The 14,345-nt window shown below is 41.1% G+C and overlaps 2 protein-coding genes across 2 annotated transcripts; one reads left to right on the top strand and one right to left on the bottom strand.

Moving 5' to 3' along the window:
* The first annotated feature begins 843 nt into the window (after positions 1-843).
* Positions 844-3,232, top strand: LOC121511417 (early growth response protein 2b-like). Its single transcript, XM_041790093.1, has 2 exons — positions 844-966; positions 1,068-3,232. Exons 1-2 carry the CDS (start codon positions 900-902, stop codon positions 2,150-2,152), a joined length of 1,152 nt encoding a protein of 383 aa, XP_041646027.1. The 5' UTR covers positions 844-899; the 3' UTR covers positions 2,153-3,232.
* A 5,641-nt stretch (positions 3,233-8,873) lies between these two features.
* Positions 8,874-12,898, bottom strand: adob (2-aminoethanethiol (cysteamine) dioxygenase b). The gene has a single exon (XM_041790242.1). It carries the CDS (start codon positions 12,830-12,832, stop codon positions 12,071-12,073), a length of 762 nt encoding a protein of 253 aa, XP_041646176.1. The 5' UTR covers positions 12,833-12,898; the 3' UTR covers positions 8,874-12,070.
* Positions 12,899-14,345: the final 1,447 nt, after the last annotated feature.

Here is a 14,345-nt window from a genome sequence, read left to right on the forward strand (position 1 = left end):
ATAAAAACACACTTTCTATTCGTCTTCTCCTTTTTTGAACAACAAGAGGACACGATCAAGACCACGCAGCGTCTCCAGGAAGTAAATTCAAGTGATTATTCCCTCACTAATCACGCCATCTATCTCAGTGGGCCAACAATAGCGCGCTTCAGTCAGAGCAGTAATCTGTTTCTGACAAGGCAGGGGGAGAAAACAAATGGCTGTGTGCAGTCAGTGTGTGGGCTCAGCTGGCACAAAGACAACACAATGTAACACACTTTACCCGGATACCAGCCATATATGCAGAGCGGGATCCTCTCACCTCACCGGAGACTCCATGTATGGAAAGTAAGGGACCGGAATTCCGAATCATGGAGCTTTAATTTTTAATCCTTCACACGAGCCTGAGCAGTATGTGCACGTGCTCATGTTTTGGGTTGATACTGGAATGAAAGTATAAACTCTCTTTTCACTATAGTCTGTGACTTTTGTGTTTTGTTTAGCTGGATCATGCGTTTTAACTGTTTCCACGCTTCGTCACGGCGAGCTCCGCCAGTCCTATTTCTGGAGTTCCCTCTTCTTTCTTTTTTTCAAACCCAACTCCATATTTGGTGAATGACGTAACGGGAGACCCAGAGATTCCCTTTATAACCATACTGCAGCATCCAGGAGCTATTAACAAGAGATGAGAGGCGGAGGAGACAGGGGTTATGAGAGAAAATGAGGGAAATTAGTCATTATGTTTAAGGCAGAAAATACGAGTGAGTGACTCGAATGGTTAATTAGTTTAAACGCCTGATCTTCATCTAAGAGGAAGGATGACTGCTAAGATCGCTGATGAAGTCTCCGTGTCTCTCACTGGGATTGTAGACAGTATTCCTAAAGATGTTTACACAGCAGAGGGGGAGCTGCCTTCACAGATGGTTTTCAAACAGGAGGCTGTAGGTGAGGAAGAGCATGAAGGGAAACCTGGTGAGGATGAAAGCGGTAAGATTTGGTTTGGTTGGAGGATTTCGGCTTTGATTGCAGCGACGTGTTCTTAACACAGTTTTTGGATGTCTAACTGAGTGTATTTTCACATGTTTTAGGTGATCTTCTGTTCGAGGAGAAGAGCGCACCTGATCTGCTGCTCCACGGCGAGTTGGCACAGTACGTGGCAACTTTACGCACACACCCCGTGGCGTTTAGCGGGAAGTTCTCGGTGGATTCCAGAGGCGCAGGAGGACCGTGGTCACCCGGGGACGTCATCAACGTAGTGAGCGCTGACATCGCCACTCCTGGGCCGGTCACTGAGTCGGAATCCTCCTCAGCATCTCCAGATCTTTACGCAGCGGGAGGAGGCGGAGGTGGAGGTGGAGGAGACCCAGCAGGGGACGGCACCATGGCGCACGGCCAGCCCGACATCAGCCACATGTACGCACCTCCTCATCCTCACCCCCATCCTCACCCACACCCTACCTCCTCCTACTCCTGCAGCGGGGACATGTACCAGGACCAATCAGCTGGAGGATACCTGGCTACGTCCACCTGCGCCGTGTCCTACCACGCGCCTCCCTCCTACAGCTCCGTGCCCAAGCCTACAGTGGACGGCACCGCGCTGCTGTCCATCATGCCTGAGTACGGAGGCTTCTACCAGCAGAGTTGCCAGAGAGACATCCAGACGGCTTTCCCGGAGAGGAAATCCCTCCCATACCCGCTTGACTCCCTCAGAGTCCCCCCTCCTCTCACGCCTCTCAACACCATCAGAAACTTTACGCTCGGTGCGCCCTCGCCGGCTGCAGAAGGCCCCATGGCTGCAGCTTTCCCCAGCCATCAAAACCTGCCTCTCAGGCCCATCCTGAGACCCAGAAAGTACCCGAACCGTCCGAGTAAGACGCCAGTCCACCAGAGGCCGTATCCGTGCCCGGCAGAGAGCTGTGACCGCCGTTTCTCCAGATCAGATGAGCTGAGCAGACACCTGCGCATCCACACCGGGCACAAACCTTTTCAGTGCCGCATCTGCATGAGGAACTTCAGCCGCAGCGACCACCTGACCACCCACATCCGCACGCACACCGGGGAGAAGCCCTTCTCCTGCGATCAGTGCGGGAGGAAGTTTGCGCGCAGTGACGAGAGGAGGAGGCACATGAAGATTCACCTCCGGCAGAAGGAGAAAAAGTCCTCTGCGTCCTAATCCAGCGACGATGCTGATGAATGTAACTGTATGAGTTTGAACAGGAGCTCGTGCAACATCCTGCCTGCAAACATAGCTCACAGTTTATTCTGCTGTTTGTAAATCTCAAAAACATGACAGAAATCTCTTTTGAAGCCATATCTTTTAAAAAAATCAGGGAGAATCAGAACCAGAGTTCCCAATTATGTGATTGGGTATGACGTCATTATTTATAACAGAATCAGACCTGATCACTGACATCTCCAAATTTAGCTGAGTATTGGGCAGTTTAGCTGACTGAAAAGAGTGGAGTTGGTTCCCCTACCATGAAATGTGATGGTTGATAACCAGTTTCCGAATGTGCCCACCTACTGCAGCCTGCCTCAGTGCTCTGAGGCCAGGCATCATTGTGTCTAAAGTCTATGCTTCATGTTCTCAGGGATTCAGTCACCAGTCGCCAAAATCGTTTCAATTCAGCAGAGAAGTTTCCTGCTGCTGCTCTGCCTCCAGCTGTGGGCAGATTGGGTATAAATTCAAGTGTCAGTTCAACAGAACACATAGAGTTGTCTGTGCTCAAAACTTTCCTCAAAACCAAGAAATACAACCTATACATTCAATCAAAAACATATATTTTTTCACAACAAAATGTAAACTGTGTTTTTAAGGAGAATGACTCGATCCTGTATTGTTTTAATGCCACACTCATGCTTTTTTTCAATCAAAGTTGTCAGTCTCGCTAAAATATCTCGCCCTGCATTTCAAGAGGGAAATAAAACATTCAGACTGATGCAAAACTGGAATGCATTTCTTATTTTAAAAACTGTTTGCTAAACTGTATTTTTTTTTTGATATGCTTGTTGAAGTGAGGAAAAGTGATGTCACAAGAGATGCTTAGACATCTCAAATCAGGACGGCACTGACCCAAGGAAAATTTAATGACTAAATGCAGCAAAATTGAGCTTTTCTAAACCTGGTTTTGTATCTTATTTTTGATGTTAAACAATGATAAAAGGTTTAATTTTATTACAGCTCTTTAACTGTGTCAGGGTTTTATGAGATTGTAGCCTGATAATGTGTTTCTCGTTTTTATTTTTTGGCTGCTTTCAGGAGTTTTCATAGACCTGTTGATCCATCCTGTTTTTTCTACCTGATGAATGAGAGGACATGAGAGAGAGTCACTGATCTGACAAACGAAAGTTGTGTGGGGGTGGGGGTTTATGGTTTTATGATTTTTATGCAAGCAAGTCAAGCACTCAAGCTTTTATTCTGCTGGACTGATGCTTTTTGTCAATGCAAATAAATGTTGACTTGTTGAGCTGTTGTGCCTGATTTCTTTTTGTGTCTGATTTATGATTTGTCTGAAGCTTTCGATCAAAAAGATGATCTTTCATCTCTGATGGCATTGGTGGATGGTCAAATTTTGTTTTCTTTAACTCAAATCTTTAAAAAATGCTCAGACCAAATGCCAGACTGGGTTTATTGATACAGGGGAGGTGAAATGTACATTGCTGTGTTAGCCAATCAGGAGACTATATCAAATCTGTCACTGTTACAAAAAATAGCATCAAGCAAAATTTGCTCTTCTTTTGGTCTGAATCAGGGGTGCAGCTGCACATGGGTCCACATGCAGCCCTCCACCTCACTCGATAAGGCCCCCAAGTCAATTTCAAATACCAATAAACTATAAACATGAAGAAAAAAATCTGTCATGAAAATGGAAACATGACTCATAATCTTTGATTACTGGTATATGTTTGGTTCTTTGAATGTATTGGTAGAAATAATTGTTTCTGTAAAACATTTTTCTACACATCACTAAATGCATTTGTGTATCTCACAAAGACAACCCAAGTAAATAGAAAATGCAGTTTCTAACTGACGATTTTATTTATAAAGGGGAAAAAATCCAAATCCAACTGGTCCTGTGTAAAAAAGTTATTGCCCCCTGAACCTAATAACTGGTTGTGCCACCCTTGGTGGCAATAACTGAAGTCAAGCATTTGTGATAACTGGTGATGAGTCTTTCACATCGCTGTGGAGGAATTTTGGCCCACTCTTCTACACAGAATTGTCTTTACTCAGCCATATTGGAGGGTTTTCCAGCATGAACTTCCTGTTTAAAGTCACACCACAGCATCTCAATTGGATTTAAATCTGGACCCTGACTGGGCCACTCCAAAACCTTAATTTTGTTTTCTTGAGCCATGATTCAAAGGTGGACTTGCTGGTATGTTTTGGGTTGTTGTTCTGCTGCATAACCCAAGAGCGCTTGAGCTTGAGGTCATGAACTGATGGCTGGACATTCACCTTCAGGATTTCTGGTAGACCGCAGAATTCATTGTTCCATCAATCACAGCAAGTGGTCCAGGTCCTGAAGCAGCAAAGCAGCCCCAGACCATCACACTGCCACCACCATGTTTGACTTTTAGCATAGAGTTCTTTTTGTCATGGTGGTTTTGGCCTTGGTATTCTCCCATGATGCCATTTTTGTCCAGTGTCTTTCTGATGGTTGAGTCATGAACTCTGACCTTAGCTGAGGCCAGTGAGGCCTGCAGTTCTTTTGATGTCATTCTAGGTTCTTTTGTGGCCTCCTGGATGAGTCGTCATTGCACTCTTAGAGTGATTTTAGTTGGCCGATCACTCCTGGGAAGGTTCACCACTGTTCCCAGTTCTCTCCATTTGTAGATAATGGCTCTCACCATGGTTCACTGGAGTCCCAAAGCCTTGGAAATGGCTTTATAACCTTTTCCAGACTGACAGATTTCAATCACTTTGTTTCTCATTTGTTCTTGAATTTCTTTGGATCATGGCATGATGTGTTTCTATTTGAGATCTTGTAGCCTACTTCACTTTGTCTGACAGCTTCTATTAAAGTGATTTCTTGATTCAACAAATCTGGCAGTAATCAGACCTGGGTGTGTTCAGCGAAAATTGAACTCAGCTTTCCAAACTAACTTAACTTAACTTAACTGTGGTTAATCACAGTTAACTCATGATTCAACAAGGGGGGGCAATTACTTTTTCACATAGGGCCAGACAGGTTTGGATTTTTTCCCTCTTGATAAATAAAATCATCATTAAGAAACTGCATTTTCTATTTACTTGGGTTGTCTTTGTGAGATATTAGAATTGGTTTGATGAGCCCAAACATTTAAGTGTGATAAATATGCAAAAAAATAAATAAATAAATCAGAAATCAGGAATCAGAAAGGGGGCAAATACTTTTTCTCTGTGAAAAAGTAAAGTACAATTACTCTTGTTAAAAATGTACTCCAGTAAAAGTACTGGTCTTTAGATCTACACAAGTAGAATTAAAAAATATGTCATTTCAGGTTTAAGTACTGAGAAGCTGCTGAGGATTTGTACAGTAAAATAGATCCCTAACCAGGTTGTTCAGGTAAAATCACACCTCTATAATAAAGTTAAATACATAGCAATATTGCCAGTGTTAATCAAACTCATATAGAGTTAAATTTAACACTTTAAATGTCTTTATTGGTCCACACTGCATTTAGATAAACTAAACTTTTTAAAGTGTTTAATATTTTACAACATGCCAGAGCTGCTGTCTCCTCAGGAAAGAACAAAGTTGAAAACCATCCTCATAACAAGGCAAAGCAATCTGATGAAGAATACGTACTATGAGTTCCTAAGGAGCACACAGGTCCACAGGCCTGAACTCTAACTTGGTGGGTAACTTCACTCATGGTGCAAATTGGCCTCACATAAAAAAAACAACAATCCACCAGACACGTGACCAAAAGATTCCCAGCAGGCATCACTGTACAACAAGCAAGATTAAATACAATGAAACACACTCGCCCAAGGGCATGATGGGGAACCCTTGCCACGCATCCTCTCAGATTTGAAATCACCAGGGGTGAAGCTTAGATCAACTGAGTCTTTACAGATTTGAACTAACACTGGTGGATTGACAAATAACACTGAAGACCATTTCAGTCAGACTGAAGTTAAAATTACACTTTAGGTGTTAAAATCAACTCTGAAAGGTTAATGCAGGAAAAGACTGTGTCATGGTTGGCTATTGTTCTTTACTGTAGAGACATAATAGCTACCACATGGACCACAGATTTGAGATTTTTGTGTGTCTAATAAACTAAATAGAATCACACTGCCTTATTCACACACACAAATAAAGTTCTGAAAAAAAAAGTCCCCCCAAATTCCAGGGTAAGTAACAATATTAAACCTGAACAACATTCTTCAGCCTAACATGCAAACACTTTCTCTTGCCAGCCCCCTAATGAAGTCTGGTTTAGCTGCGGTGAAAGCACAGCATGTAAAGGTCAGGAAACACTATCTTGAACAGGAGGGGTATGATCACAGAAGAAATCAGGCCAAAAGTAAGTGACTTTTGGCCACCCCGATCAGAACCAAGTTATGCTGATTTATTTTCCATCACCAGTTTCATTGTGAGAGGTCTTACATTTATTGATGGGTCTTGGTGTTTCTGAACACTTTATCAAATCCACACTGGCAATTAGGGTTGTATATTGAATTGCTTGTTCTTGTTTTACAGAGGCTGCTCATAAGAAATGCATTCACAAACTGTGAGCAGAAGAGAGAAGGTCAATAAGATGGGGAATACAAGTTCAAGGAATTTTTTTTTTTTAAGATGAAAAATACAGTGAATGATGGCAGGAATAAACAGCTCTGAATTATGAGGTGACCTGCAAGATAGTCAAAGAAGCTTTTAAGCTTGGTATAATGGGAATCAGAACTCTGATGCTGTTCAGTGTAAGAAGTTTTTTTCTTTGTCAGGGCATTAAAAAAGTCTTTAACAGTCTCATGGTTGATTTCAAAAGTGTGCCGTGATCCTGAGACAAACCAGCCTACCTTGTTTTATTGTGGATCTTTTGAACATTACAGATGAAACCAAAAATTTAAGAAAACAAATTTGTCAAATTCAAACTTGTCTTGAATTTCTAAAGGATCTGCAGAATTTCTTAACCTTCCAAATGCCTCTGCATGAAGAATATTATTCCATTTAATGCAATTTGAACTTAAGGCTCCCACACACCTTTACAAATGAATGGATCATCATTTTTACAAGAATTCTCTCTCTAACCTTCCCTATCATTGTTACAAGAGTGATTATCATTATGGCTCTGCACTGGCAACAGTCAAGGTGAGACACAATGGGCTTTTGGGTTGTTTGTTCAGATAATTCTACTCAACCTGATACCTCAATAACCATTTAAGGGATTTTCTTCAAGCTTTGCATAAATGTCCACTCTGACTCAAGGACAAACTGATAAAATTCGTCATGTTCGTCATCTCTTGCACATGCTCATATTCTAAGAACACTTTAAGGGGTTTTCTTCAAACATTGCACAAATGCCCACTGACTCAGCGATAACTTGATTGTCTTGAATGTTGGAGATAACAGGCCAAGGTTATCAGGCCTTGTGTTCATCTCTTACCTTTGAACATGATATCTCATCAGCGCTTTGAGGGATTTTCTTCAAAGTTTTCCCAAATGTCTACTCTAACTACGCAATGAACTGTGTATATTTTGGAGGTCAAAGGTCTAATTGGACCTCATGTTCATCTCTTGATTTTAAGGCTGTGCCTTGCAGAAGCAGATACAGGTGCATCTAAATCAATTAGAATGTCATGAAAATGTTTATTTTTTGCTGTTTCCACTGCCAATGATAGTTTGGGGTGCCATGCCATCTGCTGTTGATCCACTGTGCTCTACCAAGTCCAGATCTGTTAAGAAGCTATATGGACAAAATGATTTTCTTTTCACCTGCCTGCAGTGAAGCCAAAACTACCAGAAACTGGTTCGCCGACCATGGTGTTACTGTGTTTGATTGGCCAGCCAGTTGGTCTGACCTAAACCACATAGAGAATCTCTGGGGAAATGTCAAGAGGAAAATGAGAGACACCAGACTCAACAATACAGATGAGCTAAAGGCTGCTATCAGAGCAACATGGGTTTCCTAACATCCCAGCAGTGCCATGGACTGATTGCCTCTATGCTATGTTGCATTGGTGCGATAATTCCAGCTAAAGAAACTCCAACCAGTTACTCAGTGAACAAATGAACATAAAATTCCAGGTCGACATTTCTGTATTATAGAACTTTTTATTGCCATTTTGTAAGATTCTAATATTTTGAGCTTGAGCCATTATCATCAAGATTAAAACATAAAAGTCTTTAAATGTTTCACGATACATGAGATAAATCTAGGCTATGAGGACATTTCTTTTTTTAGTTAAATCACGACAAATAACTTTTCATGATATTCTATTTTTTGATGCATATGCGACTGCTACATGGCTGATGTAGTTGTTTTATGGACTTTGAAATATATCATTTTGTGTCATGAATCCATGTGTGGACCCCTGAAAGAGTGGTCTTGGTTGCAGCTACTGAGAGCAAAAAATAATTATCATCTAGAAAAGCACTCTGAGAGGGCAGACCTCTGCCATTAGCCCTATCTCCCAATAGTACAGAATCCTTTAAAAAATTCCTGAATCCAGACGGTGATCTGGATCACTCCCAAAATCTAATCAGTTCTTATGCCATTTCTGACATTTCCTGAAAATTTCATCAAAATCCGTCCTCAACTTTTTGAATTATGTTGCTAACAAACAAACAAACCCTGCCGATCACGTAACCTCCTTGGTGGAGGTAACAAAAAACCTGATAAATGGGTCCCACATTAGTCAAAACACAGAGTTTGGCATGATTAAAAAGAGTCAGTATTAGATAGTTGTTTCAGGCATCTTTATTCTGCTAAAATTTTGCACAGAAGCATGCCCAAGGATGAGAAACTTCTCTGTTCATAAAATAATCCCTCATTCACAGCTCATCACAGTCTGAGACAAGTAAAGCAGAATACTCTCAGCAAAACTGACAGCAGGTTTTATATGAAGAGACAGAAAACCTCTATTACAGGCAAAATAGCAAAGAGTTTTCATTCAACAGCTGGATTAAGAGAACCAGATTCTGGAGTGAAACATCCTATCAGCAGGTGAGCTGACTAGATTTCACCTTAATACAGCAAAAAGCGCTTCATTCTGCTTAGATTAATAGAAAAAAAACTGCTGAAATGTATCGGTTTCAGATTGTGAGAATATTAGCATGAACAATACTTACAATTTTGCATCATGTTGATAGAAATTAGAATCATTGTAGACTCCAAAACTTAGAAGCCAAACTGAAATGTTTTCCCTTTCATGTGGAGGAAAACAAATTTCATCATGAGAAAAAAAAAAAAGCTTTATAGCTTAAATCAAATCTGGAATTCTCCAGTCTCCAATATTTAGACTTTATCATAAATCTCAATCTTTTACACCACAGTGAGTCAAAATTCAGTGGCTTTTCTTGATCCTTGTTTTGTTTCACACAGACTCAGCACACCTGTGGTCAGCATTTGTGCTTAAAAGCCTGATTCAGTGCACATCGTTCACACCAGCTCCTGAAATTCACTCTACAAATCAAATCACAAACAACCCTGAGGATCGAACTCTTCTCAGAAAAACAAGAAGGCGGTCTACAGGACATCATATTTAAAGAAAAAAAAAAGCAGTTTTTAGATATTTCTGAGTCTCCAAAAGAGAGAGAGCTAAACTTTCTCACAGTTGTTTATCCTGACAGGAAGAGCAACACAAAGCCCAAAGCAGGAAGACGACTCAAACACACGAACACATGTTCCCTCTGTGGACCTGGGAGACTCATCAGCTCAGGTTTGCACACTATTTTTTTATTGCTGCGTTCAAGAGAAGCCTAGAATTCCTGACATGTAGATTATAAATCGAGTGATTATGTTTCAGAGCTGCAGCTTGGAAAAGCACATGCTTTGTATCCTTCATGCAACAGACCTCACGTACTGTAAGTTTGACGGCACTTTTTAATAAATATTGTGAGCTTATTGTCAGCAGGCTTTCCACTGAAGGTCATGCAATACTAGAAGCTGGATTGGTGAGTATTTATAGCTTATTGGAAGTATTGCTGTGTAATCTTTCCTTCTATTATCAAATCAATACATGTACTGACAACTTTTCAAAAAGTCAAGCAGAAATGTCAAACTACCCAACTTCCTTAAAGGCAGCATCAGCACCCTGTATGTCATTTGTTGCATCTTTTTACAAAAAAAAGCCTTGGGTTGTTATTTAGCCTGCTTTCCCAAATAAATCTAACTTTGATTCATTTTAGTTATAAGACCCATCAGTAGAAAGATTAAGCTCTCCTTTATTTGTTTGCAGAAAATAACACCTCTGATTAAACGTAATCAACCAGACAAACCTCTAAGTTCATGTGGTAGTGAACTCAGAGCCAATCACACCAAGTGTTAACTGTTTGTGCATTGCTCCGTTCACAGGGCTTAACAAAAAAGAGTAGAGTTGACCACAAACTGCATCTGCAAAGGTAAAAGTCTGCTAGTAAGAGTTGTTAATTATTAACACAAACACTAAACTCAGACTGCCTTCTTCAAGGTGGCAGAAGATTGCAAAGCAGCATGGATAAAATAAGAAACTAAAGGACAAGAAACATAAAAGTTAATATCTGAAATGTATCATTTAGTTTGCCAACAACATAAATAGCATTTAAATGCATTTTAAACCAGAAGATGATGCCCACTAATGATGATAGTATCCATGTCAGTCCAGAGTGTAGGTTTCCATCACCTCAGGCTCCATTTTTTTTTTTTTGTTTGAGTGAAATTGATACATGTCTTATCATATTTCAGCTTTGAGCTGCCACAGCAGGAATCAGCAGTAACAATGCCAAAACAATGAGGTCACCTACTTCTGTGCTGTGATTTCCAAAAAAGAGCAGCAACACGGTCAGCTATGCTGTAAAGTTTTAAGAGCTTACAGTAATACTTTAATTAGGTCTACCTGTCATGGCTTCACAGAAAATATTTTGATTTGTATAAACATATTTTCAAATGAAACATGGGAAAATACAGCATAATTTATATCAATATAGTTCATATTAATTTTAAGGCCTGATGGTCAGTGAAAGACTATTTGCAGAAAGAACCAATCACAGTGAAATACTAACTGACCAAATGATAATCTATTTGAAATGTTTCATCTAAATTGAAGAACATGTATTTTTTTTATTATTTAGGAGCATTAATATCATTAGTTGAAAAGGCAAACATGATCCAAGTTTGATACCATGGCAGCAAACACCAAAAAGTGGGCAATTCACTGTTGTAAATTCTCAAGAATTGCATGTAAACTCCTGCAAACTGTCAAAATTGCACAAAAACACCGCCAACATACAGAATAAATGGTTGAACTGGCAAGCAACAAGGGTTGCCCTCAGTTTTTGCCAATCACTCTCAGTTTTCCCAAATGTTGTCGTTGTATTTGTGTTGTGTTGTGGAATATGTTCCCAGAAGCAAAAATTACTGGGGTTTTTTAGTCTAATTAGTCAAAAAGTATCAAAATTTTGGGTTGCAATGTCTTACATGCTCTCCCTCTCTTTAGTCTAACAATAAGGCTGAGGATTATTGAGTTTCTGTTTTTGATACCATTGAAATAAAGGGGATTTTAACATTTAAACAACGTCATATTTTAGAGTAAAGAGAGCATTGATGACCTCAGTATTATTGTACAAGTTCAGATGAGTGTAAGAGTTTGTCACCAGTTTTTAAATATATAAAAAATGCCCACTGTTGGGTGTCCAGGGCTTCCATTATTGTTGCTATGAGCTTATAATTCTGAAACTGTGACAACCACTTATTTCTTTGCAGAAAAAATGGAGACAGTATCTTGTTTCACCATGTGATTTTCAGTCCCTATCACCCAGCCCTAATTTCACATAAGGATTTTGACTGACCCTTCATTTAGCCCAGATTGTCCAACTTAGAGTCCAAAAGCCCAGTCCTTGTGCCACAGCAGGGTGCTTAAACCACACAAACCCGAGAAAAGCAGAAATGTCAGTCAGTTAGCTTAGAAGCAGACCTCCGGGCCTGGGTATGGCTCCCCACCACACCAGAAATCCGGAGGTTGTGAGATTTCCATTAACCAGACCTCCTTTTCCTTCTGCTCTGTGCTGCTGACCTCTGAATCAGTCAGAACCTTGTAATAGTGACAGTCCCTGCCCTCGTCCGGGTCGTACGGCGGGGCGAGGATGTCCATAAACGCCGTGGGACCGTCCACAGCGTCGATCTGGTGGAGGTTGTCCCGGTCTGGAGAGAGGACGCACGGGCCACTCTCCTCCGTGTATTCCCCGGTGGCGCGCAGCACTGACCGCCGCAGAGCGCCCATCTGTGCTGGGGGCAGCGGCGGCTCTGCCTGTGAGCTGCCGGTGGTCCGCTCCAGCCGGTCGAAGCAGCTGATCCTGACCTTGCCGTACATGACTTTGAGCATACCGTGCATTCCCGGGTGGTCGTGCAGAGGTATAGAGGCGCCGCTTTTAAGCAGAAACACTCCCATGCTGAAATGGTCCGTCTCGCATATGTGCATGTATGTGACAGGGGGTGAGCCGCTGTGGTACGGGAGCTGAGAAGGCGAGCTGTCCTCGGCTCTCCGCGGGATGAGCTTCAGGTCCGCCGCTCGCACTTCCGTCATCAGGCTCTTCAGTTTGCTGTGGTTCTCCAGAAACGACTTACCGACAGCCTCCCCGACTCGTGGGGGGCTCCTGAAAGTAACAAGAGCCTGTCGAGCTATTCTCTGCACGATGGAGGACATATTGCTGTCTCCGGGCATCATACCGAGGCGAGGCGAGGCACGGAACCGAACTGCCCGGTCTCCACTTGTCGCCCGTTAGCTGTAGCCGTTAAGCTAATACCAAAGATTGAGTCTTCGACAGATGACTCACTCCTCTCACTGTTTACAGCCCCGATATTGAAAGACTTTTTTAAAAAATTGAATAAAATGTTAGTTACTATATGTACGAAAATCGAAACATCTTCAACCTAAAATAATGACGTAAATAAAATATACAGACTATTCCGATGTCATGAAAGACACAATGTAAAGTTATCCTAACACAACTAAGAAAGACGCCCAAGTGACGCATGAGGATTCATGTATGTTAATCACTTTGAATATTACAAACATACAGTGAAAGAGTGTCGCTTTTGATGGCAGCTGAAAATATTGTCAGAGTGAGACCTCTTCTCATTCTCGCCCTCTTTGGTCAGCCAAACACCATGTTCAATGTATGGATAGAACGCTATGTCTACTTCACGTGTTCATACATTCGTGTTTTTGTTTGTCAAAGCACGATAATATGCATTACGTTGAAATGTAAAACACCACATATTCCACAGAATGAAATTCTGCTGTTAATTTCATACATGATTTGACTCATTTGCGTTCAGCCTTGTCGAGATCAGCTCCCCATTTTTGAATAACTGTCAAACACGTCCGCACCAAGCAGAACTTTAGAGTTTGCCCCTCGTGCATTGTGGGAAATGTAGTCAATTGGCCCAAGGAAGTTTGTTCCATTTCTAAACACGCTGGTTGATTACGTTAAGACAAACTACAACCTTAACTGTGATCATTTTAATATATTTCCATGTTTAGCTATCCCGTGAGTGCACAGGTAATTATTTCATCTTCAGTACACTGCCAAGTCAATGCACTACAATACCCAGCATGCCACAGAAGATTTAACTTTAAATGATCTTTGAGCCCAGTCATTACTCAAATACTGTCAATATGTAATGTTCGATATATTTTATGTATTTTTTTATCATGCATTTTATTCTTTTACTGCTTGACATCATTGCAAGGGCTCATCCTCAGTTGTTTTCAGTTCTAAATAAATATAATTATTATTTCTGTAGAAAAGAGCCGCACTGAAAGCTTAACTGGTGAAAAAGATATTTTTTGCATTTGATTTACAAACTGATGGTGAACATCCCCAACCGCCACCTGTTGAGGTTTATTCCCAGGGCAGCACACACCTGCTAGGTCATATGTTTTGATGCTCTAAATGGCCTGTTATCATAGGCAGAGCAAGGGGGTGGCTTACAGGGCTTTGGGTCCAAATGTTTTCTGAAAAGTCTCGAATCGCCCAGCATGTTTGTACCGGACTGTTATGACAGATGAATGGAAAAAGCAATAGATGATGATTAACAAATGGACCATGCTGACCACAACATGAACTTCTAATTCTTGCCACCAAACTTACAGAATAAAACATTATTATTATTTTTTTTTTTTTTACTGTAACACAATATATATACATTTTCTTCATTTTCACTGATAAATCAGT

Source organism: Cheilinus undulatus, linkage group 6, assembly GCF_018320785.1.
Source record: "Cheilinus undulatus linkage group 6, ASM1832078v1, whole genome shotgun sequence".
Classification (NCBI taxonomy): domain Eukaryota; kingdom Metazoa; phylum Chordata; class Actinopteri; order Labriformes; family Labridae; genus Cheilinus; species Cheilinus undulatus.

Bases quoted from the DNA above. Each gene is read 5' to 3' on its own strand.
- LOC121511417 (XM_041790093.1), top strand. From the start codon at position 900: ATGGTTTTCAAACAGGAGGCTGTAGGTGAGGAAGAGCATGAAGGGAAA. The intron at 967-1,067 runs GTAAGATTTGGT...CACATGTTTTAG, and splicing joins ACCTGGTGAGGATGAAAGCG to GTGATCTTCTGTTCGAGGAG.
- adob (XM_041790242.1), bottom strand. From the start codon at position 12,832: ATGATGCCCGGAGACAGCAATATGTCCTCCATCGTGCAGAGAATAGCT.